The sequence below is a fragment of the Rhinoraja longicauda genome, chromosome 9, assembly GCF_053455715.1.
Source record: "Rhinoraja longicauda isolate Sanriku21f chromosome 9, sRhiLon1.1, whole genome shotgun sequence".
NCBI classification, from domain to species: domain Eukaryota; kingdom Metazoa; phylum Chordata; class Chondrichthyes; order Rajiformes; family Arhynchobatidae; genus Rhinoraja; species Rhinoraja longicauda.
This window is the reverse complement of record NC_135961.1, coordinates 52056879-52073769: the sequence shown is the minus strand read 5'-3', so window position 1 is coordinate 52073769 and position 16891 is coordinate 52056879. Positions and strand designations below refer to the sequence as shown.

Genomic DNA, 16891 nt, shown 5'->3' with positions numbered 1-16891 from the left:
GGAATTCAACCCACTGATCCACCAGATCCATGATCAGTATTCTCCAATAACAAATCCCTATAACTCTTGAATTTAACTTCATCATTGAGATCAAAGAACTCAAAATCAGAAAAAAACTCAGATTCGCGAAATCTGAAATAAAACCAGAAAATGTTGGAAACACTCTGCAAGTCAGACAGCATCTGTGGAAAATGAAATAAAGTTTCAAGTCAAGGACTCTGATTCTCTTTCCAAAGATGCTGTCTGACCCGCATTTTGTTAGTTTACTGGATTATTTTGAAACTTCCTTCACATACTCCCAGCTCATCACAACACCCCCCTTCACTCTTATATATGAACTAATTCTATCTGATTGCCAATATTCCTGCCTATGTATCCTCAGTTTGCACATCCTAGATCAAATTTTGCCTCATCTTTATTGTGGTTTGAATTTTTAATAAATCCTTATCTCCCCCAAACAACCAACAGCAGAAGTGTACTCTTTGACTCTGTCTGTAAAGACATTAGTTTGAGGCAAAACCTGTCATCATTTAAATCTGATATTAATATATCTTATTTTTATATTTTTCAGTGGCCAAAGCAGTTCCGACCATTCCAGGTAAGCTTATGCTTTGTTGAAATCTCTACTCATAAGTAAAGAGGCCAGTTGCAGTTCCAGGGTTTATCCAGGGTGTTGTTAGGAGCTCCTTAAACCATTCATGCCTGGGACATCGGTGAAGCTGGGTTGGTAGTTGTTTTGGACTCTTGGATGGTATTCCAATTAATACTTGGAGTTCTTGCTTTAGAACATAAGCAGTGTTGTGATTTTTTTAAAGATATTTTGGTAGGATGTGCCAGAACTAGAACCATGGCAGGCTTCAGGGAAGCATGGGAAATGGGGCGCAGGTGATTTTTAAGTTTGCAGGAACTTGAGCCCATGTCACTTTAAGGAGACCACAAGAATTGGAGCCAATGTCAGTTTAGGGAAATTGCAGGTGAGTTTCAGGTGGTTTTGTCATCTGGGGTTCCAGTAAATTTCAGGCCAACTCTGGAACGTTTCAAGGGAACTTGGAAAATGAGGCCAAGTTGAGTTTCAGGGCGCATGAGAACTGAGGCCCCAAGGAGTTTCAGGGGAGCACAGGAAACATCATCTGTAACCCCTTTGTTGAACCATCAGGATTTGCAAATAAACTTAGTGGATTATCAGAGTTTTACTGGGGTAGCATTACTGCTTTGATAGCAGAAGTGCACGATATGATCCCCATTGCAGACATCATCCCTGTGCAGAGGCCAGAACTTAGAATTATTATTGACATAGAGAAGAAAGTTAACACATTGCAGATGAAAGGCTTGGCTTCCTTCCATCACAGCATGGGTTGGGAGACCCACTGCATTGGATTAACCCCTCGATTAGCAGGGTTAAGGGCATGGAAGAAGCTGTTAATCAGTGTGTGAATCCTTTCAATATTCCTCCTTATTTTCTAAACTTATCACTTTCTCTGAGCTTAAATACCCTGCTGGGGATCAACGTTATCCTTGGAGTGAAAGTGTTGATTAAATAAAAGGCCAACTTAAAATGGTTCTGCCTTTGTGCAAAAGCATTTGTAATATTACATAAAGCATTTATAATATTTATTTCTAAGTCTCAGTTCATCATGAAATTGTCAGTGAGAATGAGTAAAGCCATAGGCACATAACCGCATCATTTGGCACATCATGCCTCTATCAGCTCTTTCACAAGCTCTGCAAGTAATCCCATTTGCCATTCTGCCTTTGCTTCTATAACTCTTCAAATTAGCTCCCTTATGGATTTATGCAGTTTAATGATGCACCAAATATTGTAACCAAATCATAAGATCATAAGTGATAGGAGTAGAATTAAGTCATTCGGCCTATCGTCTACTCCGCCATTCAGTCATGGCAGATCTGTCTCTCCTACCCATTCTCCTGCCTTCTCTCCATAACTTCTGACACCCATACTAATCAACTTTATCTATCTCTGCCTTAAAGATATCCACTGACTTTGCCTCCACAGCCTTCTGTGGCAAAGAATTTCACAGATTCACCCCATCTGACGGAAAAAAATCCTCATCTCCTTCCTAAAAGGACGTCCTTTAATTCTGAGGCTATGACCTCTATTCCTCAACTCTTCCACTCGTGGAAACATCCTCTCCACATCCACTCTATCCAAGCCTTTCACAATTCTATACGTTTCAATGAGATCCCCCCCCTCATTCTTCTAAACTCCAACGAATATAGGCCCAAACGCTTAAAACTGGGTTGAGAGCACAAATAACTGGATGGGCTTGATAGATCGTGCCGTTACCTTTTGTCACTGAGATGAATATTTCTCATAATTCTTCGGGGATAAAAAAAAAAAAAACCTGTCAAGTGGTCATCTACGAGCAGAATATGAGTTTGAATATTTGAATCTTTCAAATACTCTCAATATATTTTATTGCTGAAAAGAAATTTGTAAACCCAGCAAACTCTAGGTGAGGTAATGAATTGATTGTTTTAAACGTAGCCAGGGACCTCCATCTGCTGGCTCAAAAAGAATGATGTTAAATGAGCTCTGCTGGCAGGAGCCCCATTGCTAGTGATCAAGATTCCATTGCATAATAAACCCTTTGCGTTTGGCACAGAGTACAGCTTCAGATTATTAAAGAGGTGCCACAGAGACGGCTGAAATGCCATGATGGTACAATAGAGAAAATGCTGATGAGAGAGAATTGGCAAAGAGTGATTGACCATGATTGAAAATTTTAATAGTTGAGCTCATGATCCAGAATGATATTGACAATGAGCAAAAAAAACCCCAAAGTACTGGAGGAACACAGGGGTCATGTGTAGGGAGAATGGACAGAGGATGTTTCAGGCCGCAACCCTGAAAAACACCTGATTATCTGTTTTCGTATCTGACATCAACAAATGCACTGGAATTCAGGGAGCCTTAAAAATATCCATCGACTTTGCCTCCACAGCCTTCTGAGGCATTGAATTCTAGATTCATCAGCCTCTGACTAAAGAAATTCCTCCTCATTTTCCTAGAGAAATGTCCTTTAATTCTGAGACTATGACCACTGGTCCTAGACTCTCCCACTATCCTCTCCACATCCACTTTATCCAGGGCTTTCACTATTTGGTATTTGTCAATGAGGTTCCCCTTATCCTTCCAAACTCCAGCGAGCAGAGGCCCAGTGCTATCTAACGCCCATCACATGTTAACCCACTCCTAGGGTCATTCTCATAAACCTCTGACCCCCCTAGAGCGCCAGCACATCATTCCTGAGATATGGGGCCCAAAATTGCTCACAATACTCCAAATGTAGTCTGACCAGCGCCTTGTACATCCTCAGCATTACATCTCTGTTTTTGTATTCTAATCCTCTTGAAATAATGGTTAGCATTTGTAGAGATGGTTCCCGGACACCATTGTATCTTTAACTACTTTAATGTACACATATCACTGCCCTAGCTGCACATGGTCTGTCACGATCACTGGAGCCCCTGCTAGGGGTGGGGAAGCTACAATTATACCAACCGGTGAGGGAGTGGTTAACATGGACATCGTCACTATCAATTAAAGGAGTACACACATATCATCTACATCCTTCCTCTACAAAACAAACAGTGAGTGACAGGGCGACCACGTCTCATGCGCTAGGGTAAATGCAGACAGTAAGGCACAGGAATACGGAATCACACGTAATCGCCGTAACGGACAGGCGGCCTGACCAGGCGACCAGACCGGGTCCGAACCTCGCCATCACCTCCTTCCCCGAAGGGAACAAGCGGGGACGGTGCCGGGGCACGGGGTGGGCTACGGACGGGAGAACCCCTGGGCGATGAAGGCAGCGGGGGGGGCGGCGAGGAGGAGGAGGAGGGCGAGGAAGCCGGAGAAAACGGGACCGCAGCCGGAAGACGGACAGGAGAAGGACCAGGGGGGGGGGGGGGGGGCCAGAGGAGCGGGCAAGTCACTGGGCCGCGAAAGTGGCAGTGGAGGGGCATACGGAGCCGCCGGGGGAGGGATGGGCTCGTTCACGAGCCGGAGATGCTGGCGGGACCGGCGGTACACCTTGCCGTCATGGTTGACCAGGTACGAACGGGGGGAGCCAGCAGAACCGACGACCACGGCCAGTCTGGAGCGGCCAGAAATGGACCTCATACGGACGACCTGGCCGGGAAGAAGAGGGCGGAGGACACGGCAGGACTCGTCGTGGGAGCGCTTCTGAATACCGTGTCTGCGGGCAATGCGTTTCCGGACTAAGGCAGGTTTAAGGGCAGAGGGAGACAGGGACTGTTGAGACACCGGGACCGTGGGCCGCGTGACACGGGACATGAGACGCTGAGCCGGGGAACCCAGGGCATGATCGCGGGGGATGTTGCGGAGGTTCAGCAGGGCCAGGTAAATGTCGGAGCGGGACAGGCGGCAACGTTCCAACAGTCCTTTAGCGCTGCGGACCGCGCGCTCGGCCAGGCCGTTGCTCTGCGGGTATTCCGGGCTGCTGGTGTAGTGCCGAAAATTCCACCGTTCAGCAAAAGCACGGAACTCGGCGCTGGTGAACTGGCTGCCGTTGTCCGATTGCATGCTGGCTGGGGACCCGAAGGTGGCAAAGTGGCGGCGTAGCTTCTCGATGACCGCGGAGGAAGATAGGGAGTGGAGCTGGTCAACTTCAAACCAGCTGGAGTAAGAGTCAACTAGCACCAGAAAGTGCTTTCCGTGCCATTCGAAGATGTCGGTTGCCAGCGCGGACCAGGGCAGGTTAGGGGCTGGCTGCTGCAGGAGCGGCTGCCGCTGTTGCTGTGGAGCGAGGCTGTTGCAGGTAGGGCACGCGGAGACTCTATCTCGGAAATAGCGAGGCATGTCAGGCCAGAAGAACTGACTCTGAGCGATGGAAAGGGTCGCTTCGGCCCCGGGATGGCCACGATGAGCAGTTTCGAAATATTGTTCTTGTAGTGCTGCGGGCACCACCACCTTGTGCCCCTTCACAATCACACCCTCACGCAGCACCAACTCGTCACGAACCAGGAAGTAAGGCACCGCTGCGGCCGGCAGGGAAGAACGGCGGCCTGGCCAGCCCCGTTTGATGATCGCGGCCAGCTGTTGTAGCGAAGCGTCAGCTGCCGTGTGCTTGGCCAGGGACTTCAACTGACTGGAGGGCACGAAATTGACGTTTAGGACTATCAGATCGGACGCCTCGTATGGATGTCGGGTTGTGGATGGGAGGGGCGCCCGAGACAGCATATCAGCAACAAACATGTCCTTGCCCTTTCGATAAACCACGGTGAAAGTAAAACGTTGTAGCTGGAGCATCATGCGCTGGAGCCGGGAGGAGGCCACGTGTATCGGCTTATTGAGGATGGTAACCAGAGGCTGGTGGTCCGTTTCAACAGTGAAGCAAGTGCCCAGGATATAGTCCTTGAATTTGGAGCAGGCAAAAACAACTGCCAGCAGCTCCTTCTCAATCTGGGCATAGCGTTGTTCCGCGGTCGTCATCGTGCGGGATGCATAGGACACCGGCAGTTGCACCCCGTCGTGGACCTGCAGGCAGGCGGCCCCTAGGCCAAACTTCGATGCATCACATGTGAGAACGATGGGGCGCTGGAGGTCAAAGTACTTCAACGTAGGCATGCTGATCAGCTTAGATTTGAGGGTGTCGAATGCTTTCTGGTGTTGCGGGAACCAGGCCCAGGCAGCGTCCTTTTTCACCAGGTCCCTCAGAGGGGCGCTCAGTTCACTCAGGTCGGGGATGAACTTTCCCAGGTAGTTGGCCATGCCCAAGAAGCGCTGTAGGCCAGGCACGTCAGCAGGTGCAGGCATCTCGGATATTGCGGCTGTCTTTTGCGGGTCGGGCTTCAGCCCTGATGCTGTGAAGACGTGTCCCACGTAGGTGACCTCAGGGACCCGGAACCGGCATTTCTTCGGGTTGAGCTTCAGGTTGACATCTCGGGCCCGCTGTAGCACCTGGCGAAGGTGGTGGTCGTGCTCAGCGACATTCTTCCCGTAAACCAGAATGTCGTCGACAATGATGGCACACGGGAGCCCAGCAAACAGTTGTTCCATGGTCCTTTGGAACACTTCGCTGGCAGAGTTGATCCCAAACGGCATGCGGAGGAAGCGGTACCTGCCGAAGGGGGTGCTGAAGGTCGTCAGGTGCGAGGATCGCTCGTCCAGAGGTATCTGCCAGAACGAGCTCTTGGCATCGAGAACCGAGAACACAGTGGCAGGGCCGACCTGTGCAGCAACATCCTCCACTGTCCGCATAGGATAATGCGGGCGCTTGATAGCCAAGTTCAAGTCCTTAGGGTTGATGCAGATCCGTAGTTCACTCTTATCCTTCTTCGCAGCGACGACCATAGTGGAGACCCACTGGGTGGGGACCGTTACTGGCTTCAGGATGCCCGTGGCCACCATCTCGAGAAGAGTGGACTTGACCTTGTCTCTCATGGCGAAGGATACCCGATGCGGGGGACGGACAACCGGCGTGATGTCGGGGTTGAGGGCAATCTTGTAGCTGCAGGGCAACTTCCCCAGCTTCGAGTCAAAACGGTCCGGGTACTCGGCCAGCGGGTTTAGGGGTGCCTCCACCATGTGGACAGCTAAACAAGAGGCATACAACGCCTCATGGAATGTCAGATCAGGCTTACGTAGCAGCTCTGAGCGCAGCTTACCATCCCGTAGACCAAAGACCAAGATGTCGCGGGTTAGAGTCTCAGGGGTGAGGACGTGCAGGTCGCATCGGCGAGCCATTCGGCGCAGCGCGGCCACGAAATTGTCAACAGATTCCCCAGGGTTTTGGCGTCGGGAGAACAGTTTAAAACGCTCTAAGATGTGGTTCGTGGGGAGGTCACACATAGCCGTAAATTTAGCAAGCAGACATACCGGGTCCTGGACACTCTCGCCTTGTCCATAGATGAATGACTCCGACCGCTCAAGCGCTTCGGGACCAGCCAGGTTCAGTAAAAGGGAGGCTTTGACCGCAGGGGCCACGGCAGGGTGAGCGATTGTGGCATAATGCTCAAAGTCACGTCGGAACACACTCCAGCGATGAGTGATGTCTGCATCAAAGACCAAGATGTCAGGTTTGCGACAGGCAGAGGCCATCACGGCACAGGGAGGGGGAACTGGAACTAAGAAAACAAAACCCGACAAACTGAAGACGCAGGAAGAACCACTTCTGACACCATGTAGAGATGGTTCCCGGACACCATTGTATCTTTAACTACTTTAATGTACACATATCACTGCCCTAGCTGCACATGGTCTGTCACGATCACTGGAGCCCCTGCTAGGGGTGGGGAAGCTACAATTATACCAACCGGTGAGGGAGTGGTTAACATGGACATCGTCACTATCAATTAAAGGAGTACACACATATCATCTACAGCATTGTGTTTGCCTTCCTTGCTACTGATTAAACTTGCGAATTAACCTTTTGGGAATCCTGCACCGGCACTCCAAAGTCCTTTTGCACCTCCGATTTCTGAATTCTCTCCCCATTTAGCAAATAGTCTAAGGAAGGAAATGAGTATTGACAATGATTTTGTTTCTTCTTCAGCTACTCCAACTCCCCCACGTAACCTCCAAGTGTACAATGCCACATCACACAGCCTGACTGTAAAGTGGGATCCTGCCATCGGTCGAGTCCGAGGGTACAGAATTATCTATGCGCCCATGACTGGGGACCCCATCGATGAAACGGTAAGTTAAATTACCTTGAAGGCAACATGTATCGTGTATTGCCTTACATGTGTATTAATAGTCTCCAAGAGACGTCGACATAGCCCACATTGGTATCTGGCTTCTTTTGCTGCATCACTTCCCAAGAAACCAGAACTGGATGGTTAACTGGCATTGGGATCAATGATTGTTCTGCATCTGATGTAACAATGATGGGTTGAGTGGTCTCCATCCTTCCACAGACAGGCAGTCAAAGTTATTGTGTCAGACAGGTGGCATGACTTTTATGACTCTCAAAAGAAGCCATGATGTTGAGTTGTTTCCTCAATATATTGTGTGCCTTTTAGATTGCAAATTACCGATAGCTTTCGTTTGGTATTTGTTTCAAAGCAAACATGTAAATGCAAGTGGCGATTGGGGGAGAGAATGAGAATCAATTATCGGAGAATCCAGCTGGATATATATAGTTGAACTAAAATGGGTTTTGGCAATCAATTGCTAAACCCTGGAGTTTCATACCCCCAATGCTAATATTCCCGAAGGGTGTGTGCATGTGTGAATAGAGCTGAGCACATTAGACGAATGGAAGCAATTTTACTCTCAAAACTATTTGCAGCTGCTTTAACTATATAAAAATGCTTGCCACTGTTAAATTTAAACCTGGTCTTCAGTGTGGACATTATTGTGAAATGCTGGAGTGATTTTTAACAGTTTGCAAAAGTAAAGTTTCAATGTGATTCTTTAAAATAATTCAAGACAGAAATTGTTGGCTTCATTGTTAAGAAGACACTTAACACATCTGCATCGGGTTTCCCTATTTTCACAGGTTTCTCTCTCAGTTAACAAAATAGTCAGCATGTTACACAAGAATCATTTTTGTCAAGTTTTTTTTCCCTCTTAATTTCTACAGCTTTGTGCAAAAAAAACATCAAGATACCTAATGGATGTAAAATAATCTTTTCCTCCCCCCAAAAAATCATAAAGCTAAAACTTCCAAATGCTGGAAATTTAAAATTAAAATAGAAAACCCTGAAAAGAATCAAAAGGTCAGACAGTGTCTGTGGAGGAAGAAACAGTTAACATTAATGACCTGTTATTAGAATAATTCTGCTAAAAAATGAATAACTCTGTTTCCCTTCCACAGAGGTTGTCTGAAATTTCCCATCATTTTCTGGTTTTAATTTATAAAAATTACTACAGTTCAGAACGCTCTCCAATCCTGATTCTATGCATTAATCATCATAAATATCTGACAAAGAGGACCTATTTCATCTGGCATAAAATAAGAACAGAAAATTAGCAGAGAAGGTTAGGAAGTGATGGAACATCATCTTTCTCCATATAACTACTACTAAAAATACATTGTGTTTATCTCTTCCCCGGTTCGAATGAAAGGTAAACACAAAATGCTGGAGTAACTCAGCGGGTTTGACAGCATCTCTGGAGAAAAGGAATAGGTGACGTTCCGGGTCGAGACCCTTCTTCAGACCTGAGGTCTTTGACCTGAAATATTAAAAGTTCCTCTCCACGCAGATGCTGCCTGAGTGTTTCCAGCAATTTCTGTGTTTGTTTCACTTTACCTGAACCTGCAGTTTTTTTACTTTCTGTCTACAACATCCCTGATAGTCACTTTTAGAAAGCAATTTTGGGGCTGTGATCAAAGCTAACATTCCGTTTCTCTCATTTGGTCTCCCTTGGACGGCATTTGGATGAGCAACCTCCTTGTTAAACAGATTAAAGTATTCATTGTAAAATTGTGCATGCCCTGGCTCGCCAATATTCCAAATGGCCATTTCTCAGTTACAGTTTAAAGTAAGGTCACTCTGCGAGAATATAAAACACCAGTTACTATTTGCTGCCTGCCAATAAAATGTTTTGCATTAAATTAAATGATTGCTCTTGTGCTGTGGCTGACCCTTTTGGCAAGTTACTCTAACCAGCGCCTAATCTGTCGAGATGATTAGAGAGGTTTTTGGTGATCTTGATTGATCCATTATCCAGGATTTTGTTGCATTGCACCACACACTTTATCAGAAACAGACTTTTGCTTTGTTTAAAATAAAGCCATCCAAAAGCTCTGCTTAATTCTTTTACAGTCTTCATCTGCCATAAAAATGATTAATGGTTTTCAGTATATCTATCTGAACACCTTCAAATCTATTTATATAGAACAAAAAAATGAACAGCATTGGAATGGGCCCTTCGGCCCACATTGTCTGTGCTCAACATGATGCCAAGATAAATTTATCTCATATGCCTGCACAGGAATAATATCCCTCTATTCTGTACATATCCGTATTTCTATCTAAAAACCTTTTAAATGCCACTATCATATCAGCCTCCACCACTACCCCTGGCAGCGGGAACGTACTACTCGCTATGTAAAAAAACTTGCCCTGCACATCACCTTTAAAGGTTGCCCCTTTCACTCTTAAAAAAAGGTATGACTGTCTACACTATTTATGCCTCTCATAATTTTATAAATTTCGATCAGATCTTTTCAAGCCAATATGGACCTGATGGGCTAAATTGTTTTCAACTATCAGGGTCTAGATCTGAAATGTCCACATAGTTATTTCCTCGACAGATGCTGCATGACCCACTGAGTTCTTCCAGCGTTCTATTTATGCATTCCAGATTCTTGCATCTGCGGTTTATTTTATCTTCTCTCTGGCCTATGACATTAGGGGGTAGGAGCAATATGAAATGTTCTGGGTGCAGTGACCACCCTGATTGTCTTCTGACAGGTTCTGTCATTAAAGGCCTTTGCCACAGGTCCCAAAGTTTCTGATGATCAGAAACATTTAGAAATAGTGTCGTCCATTTAAATCATTGAAAATATTTAACAATAAATAACAATAAATATCACATTCATTCATGAAAATTAATTTAAAACATTAGTATTACATCAACAGCGATGCTCATCAAAATTGCATCATACTTGATTTGAAACATTTAATATTCATCATCACGAAGAACAGCCCTCTAAAATCAATGAAGTGTTGCTGATGTGCAGTGACTGTTGTGCTGTAAGAAATCTGGCATCATTGTTTGCAAGGGATGATCTCACAAAGTACAATGAGATAAATAATAATCTGTTCTCTTGTCTGAGGGATGAGCAATAAGCGAGGAGTACATTCTTTAACATCCATTTCATAGTTTGCCTCATTCTGTAAAATGATACTTTCAACAGTGCTACTCTTTACTTAATACTCTACTGAGTATATCAGTCTTGCGTTTTTTGTTCAAGGCTCTGGAGTTGGCCTAGAACTCAGGAGAGTTGAAATACTGAGCAATATAGTCCACCTCCAGTCTGTGTTCCATAGTTCAAATGATGGAGGTGGTGAGAGGCTGTTGAGAGACAAAGTCTGGTCCTTGCTTTCTGCATCTATCCAGAAGAGCAGGAAACTACACACCCTGGCCTATATTTTTCCTTCACTCAATGTTATTAACATTTTCATCACATTGCCTCTTTGTGTGAGCTTAATAAATGCAAATCGATGGTTCTGTTTCATCACTGATGCGCCACAGCTCCAAAATTGCCTTATTGGCTAGAAAGCTCTTTAGAATATCCTTCATTAAGGCAAAGGTGTTCTTGAACTCTTGAAATGAAAATCTTTTCCTGGGACTATCCACAATATTTAACAAACTTCTTTTTCTCTTTAAGGTCACTGTGGGTGCAAAACAAAACAGTATTGTGTTGCAGAAGTTGGATCCAGATACCCCCTATTCAATCAGAGTCATGTCTGTCTCCAGAACTGGAGATGGCGGACAGATAACCGGCAATGGCAGAACAAGTACGTTCAATATTCCTCTTCTTACTTGTTAACTGTGTAAGGATTGTTCAACATTACATACCAGGGATCTAAGAACATGGAGAAACCATTCAAACCATCTCTGTGCAAACCTTGTTAGCCCTTTGACATCAATATTAAATTATCCCGTTGGCTATAAAGGAACTAGGTTTAGGTCATGCTTCAACAGTAGATCAAGCAACATTTGTGGAAAGAGAAGCAGGGAGCAATTCAAATGGAAAACCATTTGTCAGAACAGGGCAAGAGAGAAAATGGGTTAGTTTTAATTAACACAGAATATGGTGGGAGGGAGAGATAAGTCAAAGGAAATATCTCTAACTTGGTGATGTCAGGGTTGATGTGGGGATAAGTTGCATCCACATTTATCCCCATGGCAACTGTAGAAATTAACCGCATGGCAACAAATGACACAAAGTGCTGGAGTAACTCAGTGGCTCCAGCAGCATCACTGGAGAACATGGATAGGTGACATTTTGAGTTAGGACCCTTCTTCAGAGTAATTGTGGAGGGGTGGGGGGAAAGTGGGAAGAGTGGAGAGGCAGGACAAAGTGTGTCAGGTAAAAGGTGGACTCAGGCTAGGGGACTTTGATAGGCAGATGGTTGGAACAAATGGCGGGAATAAAAGCAGAAGGTGAGAGATGGGTTGGAGATGGTGCAAATTGAGAAGGCAGAGGAAGGAATTTAGGAGGAGGTTGAAGGGGAGGGAAGAAATAGGTGCGAGTCCAAGTGGGGCATGGGGGAGGGAGTGGGGGAGAAAGGAGGGAGGAGGGGTTGTTAGAGGTTACCTAAGATTGGACCTCCTCCACTGCTTAACCTCATGGCAACCTGTTTCTCTCTTCATAGATACTGATTGACTTGCTGATCATTTTCAGCATTGTCTGTTTATACTTTAACTTCAGTGTTCAGTTGGCAGAGTGCAATTCCCCTTTCTCTGCTTGTCCTTAAATACATTGAGTTTTGGAACTGTTGAAATATAGTTGGAAATCCATAGTGCAAACAATGCGACATTTGGCTTAAACATCGCAGCCTCATTCAAAGAGACCACAGAAATGCACAGGATCATGATGGAAAACAACTTGTTTGAAAAATGTAAAAATAATGTTTGTGAGCAAGAAATATTTTTTTTTTAAACGGATCATGTTTTGAATAACTCAATGGTAGATTTAACTGATTGGGAAAGGGATTATGGAAAAGTTACTGAAATCATTCACACATTGCAGTTGCATTCAGCAAAAAGAAGACAAAGTTTCTTAACAGTATGAGGAATTAAGTCAAAATGCATGATATTATTTCACTGTGCAAAATAACTTAAAGAAGCAGATACAATAATGTGTTTTAAAAGATATTTGGACATATATTGATAGGAAAGGTGTAAAGGGCAATGTGCCAAATGCAAACAAATGGGACTATCCCAGTATGCCAACATGGTTGGCATAACAAGGTGAGCCAAAGGGCCAGCTTCCATGATGTACAGCTCCGATTTTATGGCTCTAATATCCTGGAGAGTAGAAATTTAAATGATCAAGCCACAGAATTGGTGTGGCAACTGAGAACAGTCACTGCCTAAATTTTCTGCAATGATAAATGTGTCTTCTGACTGAAATGCACAGGATCGTGATGGAATTATCTTTACTTGCCTCAGCGAGTGCAATTCTAACAGCATTCTCGAGGTGCAACAGCAATTGCAACTGTGTAAATTAATGAGGGATAGTAAATGTTGGCATTGTCAAAGTTGTACACATGTCCAATTAAATGGAAAAAAAAAGATTCAGGACAAAGAAGTCACTTGCATGCCTTCCAACTCTCCATCGTAAACATTCAAGCTCTCTACAAATAGTCCACAATAACAACAGTGTACAATCAGCAAACATCCCCTAATGCTCCCAAGATGAAGACATTTACCGCTTAGATGGAAAAGGGATCTGGGTCTCAGAAAGACTTCCACCTGCAACTACCCTCAAAATCACTCAACAATGTCGTGGAAATAAATTACTGTCCCTTCATTATTGCTGGATCAAAATAGTCAAACTTCCTACATAACAGTACCCTGGACCCTAGATCCCTGGAGCGGTGAGGCATCACTTACTAAGTCTGTGGAATGGTGAGACAACACTAATGGCTCCCTTGAGAGAAGTTCTTATCATGGATTGTAAGTCTCCCCCCCCCCCCCCCCCCACTCACTGAGGCCATATGCCGTTGTACTCACTTGCTTGAATCTTAAAATTGTGACAACATTATCAAATGATGAAATGGTAGGAGGGTGACATGAGGGTAAGGCTACGGTGCGAAAACGTGATTAGTTCCGATCAGGAGAGCAGCATTGATAGTTGTTGTTGAGGCAGGATTCAAAACCATTGGTCCAATTCTCTTCCAGAACCACTCGCTTCAGTTCGAAATCTTCGGGTGTACAACCCATCAACCAGTACATTGAGTGTGAGCTGGGATCCCGCTGAAGGTGTCGTGCGACGCTACAAGGTCCATTACGTTCCATCTGCTGGACCTGGCAATGAAGAAGTGGTAAGTTTCTCAACTTCATTCTCACAGTCACTGTCAAATGAAATCAAGCATTACGAGATTTAGTGCAGCAGCAGTTAACAATAACGGTTTTTATAATGTAGCATCATCCCAAGGTATTTTACAGGAATGTACCAAAGAACACAAGCACAAAGCAGGAATAGACCACACATCCCCTGACACCTGGCCTGCCATTCAATATGCTCCTGGCTAATCTGCCCCAGGCAAATCTGTGCTACTGTGCCAGTTCCTAATAGCCCTCAATTCCCTTACAGAACATAAAGTAGTACAGCACAGGAATAGGTCCTTCAGCCCACAATGTCTGAGCAGAACATGATGCAAAGTTAAACTATTTTCCACTGCCTGCTTGTGCTCCATATCCGTCCATTCCCTGCATAGCCATGTGCCCACGTAAAAGTCTCTTAAAAAGCACACTCGCATCTGGTTTCACCACCATCCCTGGCAATGTATCCCAGGCATCTGCCACTTGTATAAACAAAAATCACCCCCCACATCTTTTTCAAAATTCCCCCTCCATGCCTCAAAGCTATGCCTTCTAATCTTTGACATTTTCACTCTGTGAAAAAGGTTCTGACTGTCTACCCTATCAATGCCTCTTGCACCAGAGAGAAAGAAAAATCAATTTGTCCAAACCCTCCTTATAGCTAAAACCCTCTAATCCAGGCTCCATTGGGGTAAATCTTTTCTGGATCCTCTCTGAAACCTCCATATCCTGCAATTGATGTGCTGAATCCAGACAACCAGAACTGCACATAATTTTTCACAAAATATGTCTAGCTCCTTCTTAGTTAGCTTCACCCACTGGCAGGGAGAATTTCAGAGATTCATATACATCTGTAAGAAGAAATTCCTATGCACTTCAATTTGAAATGCCAGTCCCTTTCATTGTAACTAGGTTTCTCCGTCTGAAACTTTCCCACGAGTGGAAACATTGCAACATCTTTCCTGTTGTTTCCGTTAGGATCTGATGTTTCAGTAATATCATCCCTCATTCGTCTCGACTCCAAAAAAATACAGATGCAGCAAATATTTTCAAAGTGCTGCTTAAGGAGTCTTTGTGGGAGTAATTAAAAACTGGTAAAGTGGTAGATTTTGAAGGAGGAGAATGAAATAGAGGGCAGATGGGTTTTAGGAGGAATTTCAGAGCTAAGGGTAAAGTTGACTGAATGCACACTACCATCAGTGTTGTACAAAAACAGTGCGGAGGAGCAAAGCAGGCTGGTATTAGTTGCATAGAAATTGTTGTTCAGGTTTCTATTTATGGCTTCTTATCCCTTGATTGCATCTTTTGGTGCCAATAATTGACTAAGAGACACAAAGGAATAAATTACCAAGCAACAGTAAATTCAACAATAACCTACTGCTCCTCCCAACACCACCAGTGTTACATATGTGAATGAAATCACAGGCAGCAGGAGTTTCCCCAGGTGATTAACACTGATGTAATGCTGAAAACATTGGCGGCATATTATTTACAACAATCTCCCCCACACAAAAATAAAAGAAGAATCTTATTCTTGGTCTGTGTGCCAGATCTTGGCTCCCCAGCCTGAGGAAGCAGGTTCTCAACATCGAAAGTAGCAGTCCCTCTTAAATGGAAAAAAAGTCAATGGTCAAATTTTACTTTTCCACGGTGTTTAAATTGATCCCTGGTGACAAGGATGAGCCTCGGCTTTGTGGATACCAGTGCACTCTCCAAGTATAGCAACTAACCATAGTTCCAATGAGTGCCAAGTAGTGCCCTGCATGTTGCAAAACAAATAGATAGAGTGGTAAAGAAGGTGTACTTGCCTTCATCTGTCAAGGTATTGAGTATTGCCCCATTACAGGAAGGATGTGGCTTTGGAGAGGGTGCAGAAGAGGTTTATCAGAATGCTGCCTGTGTTAGAGGGTTCAACTACAGGGAGAGATGGATACCAGATTATTTTGACTGGAATGTAGGAGGCTGAGGAGAGACTTGACAGAATTTGTTTAGGGAGATATGGGCACATGCAGATAAATTGGACTAGCTCAGGAAGACATCTATGTTGGCATGGATGAGTTGGGCCAAATGGCCTGCTTCATTTTGTGTAATACTGTGACTGTGTTTAAAAGCTCCATTCTGGCACATATCACATTGGCTATGAATTGCTAGACCCGTTGCATAAATGTAGGGTCTGTCCATTTCTCCCCTGCAGCCTCTGTCTCCATGGTAGCCAAAGTGTTTGTTGCTGCTAAATGCCTGTCATGGGAATATGCCTTTAAAGACTGATGCCTTCTCTGACTGATGCACAGCTAAGAATTAGTAGATGCACACAATTGCTTGAACACATATTGGGAAACCTGATTGGACATCAGCCAAATGCGGCCATGCTTCAAAATAGGCACAATCCAATTTTTTAAACATTTGTTTTTCATGAATTAGTACAGCAAGATCTTTCAGTACCCACATTTAACTGTGTCTCATATTTCAAACTCTATGTATTGTTTCTTCCAACATGCGCACATTATCATTTTCCCACACTGCATTCCGCCTACCACCATCTTGCCCACTTGCTTAACTTGCTTGCTTCCCAGAATATAAGAAAATAACTGCAGATGCTGGTACAAATCGAAGGTATTTATTCACAAAATGCTGGAGTAACTCAGCAGGTCAGGCAGCATCTCGGGAGAGAAGGAATGAAGAAGGGTCTCGACCCGAAACGTCACCCATTCCTTCTCTCCCGAGATGCTGCCTGACCTGCTGAGTTACTCCAGCATTTTGTGAATAAATTGCTTCCCAGAGTTACGGTCATAGAGTTATACAGCTCAGAAACAGGCCCTTCCACCCACCATGTTCATGTGCCTTTGTTGCACATCTACACTGATCCAATTTGCCCGCAATAGGTCCGTATCCTTC

General features: G+C 44.6%; 1 protein-coding gene across 1 annotated transcript in view; it reads left to right on the top strand.

Moving 5' to 3' along the window:
* col12a1a (collagen, type XII, alpha 1a) overlaps positions 1-16891 on the top strand; it is a 241698-nt gene that overhangs the window by 119778 nt on the left and 105029 nt on the right. Inside the window, exons 29-32 of the mRNA XM_078405469.1 lie at positions 572-598; positions 7542-7684; positions 11331-11460; positions 13853-13995. Coding sequence (XP_078261595.1) covers positions 572-598; positions 7542-7684; positions 11331-11460; positions 13853-13995 — 443 coding nt within the window. The remainder of the gene's footprint in view (positions 1-571; positions 599-7541; positions 7685-11330; positions 11461-13852; positions 13996-16891) is intronic.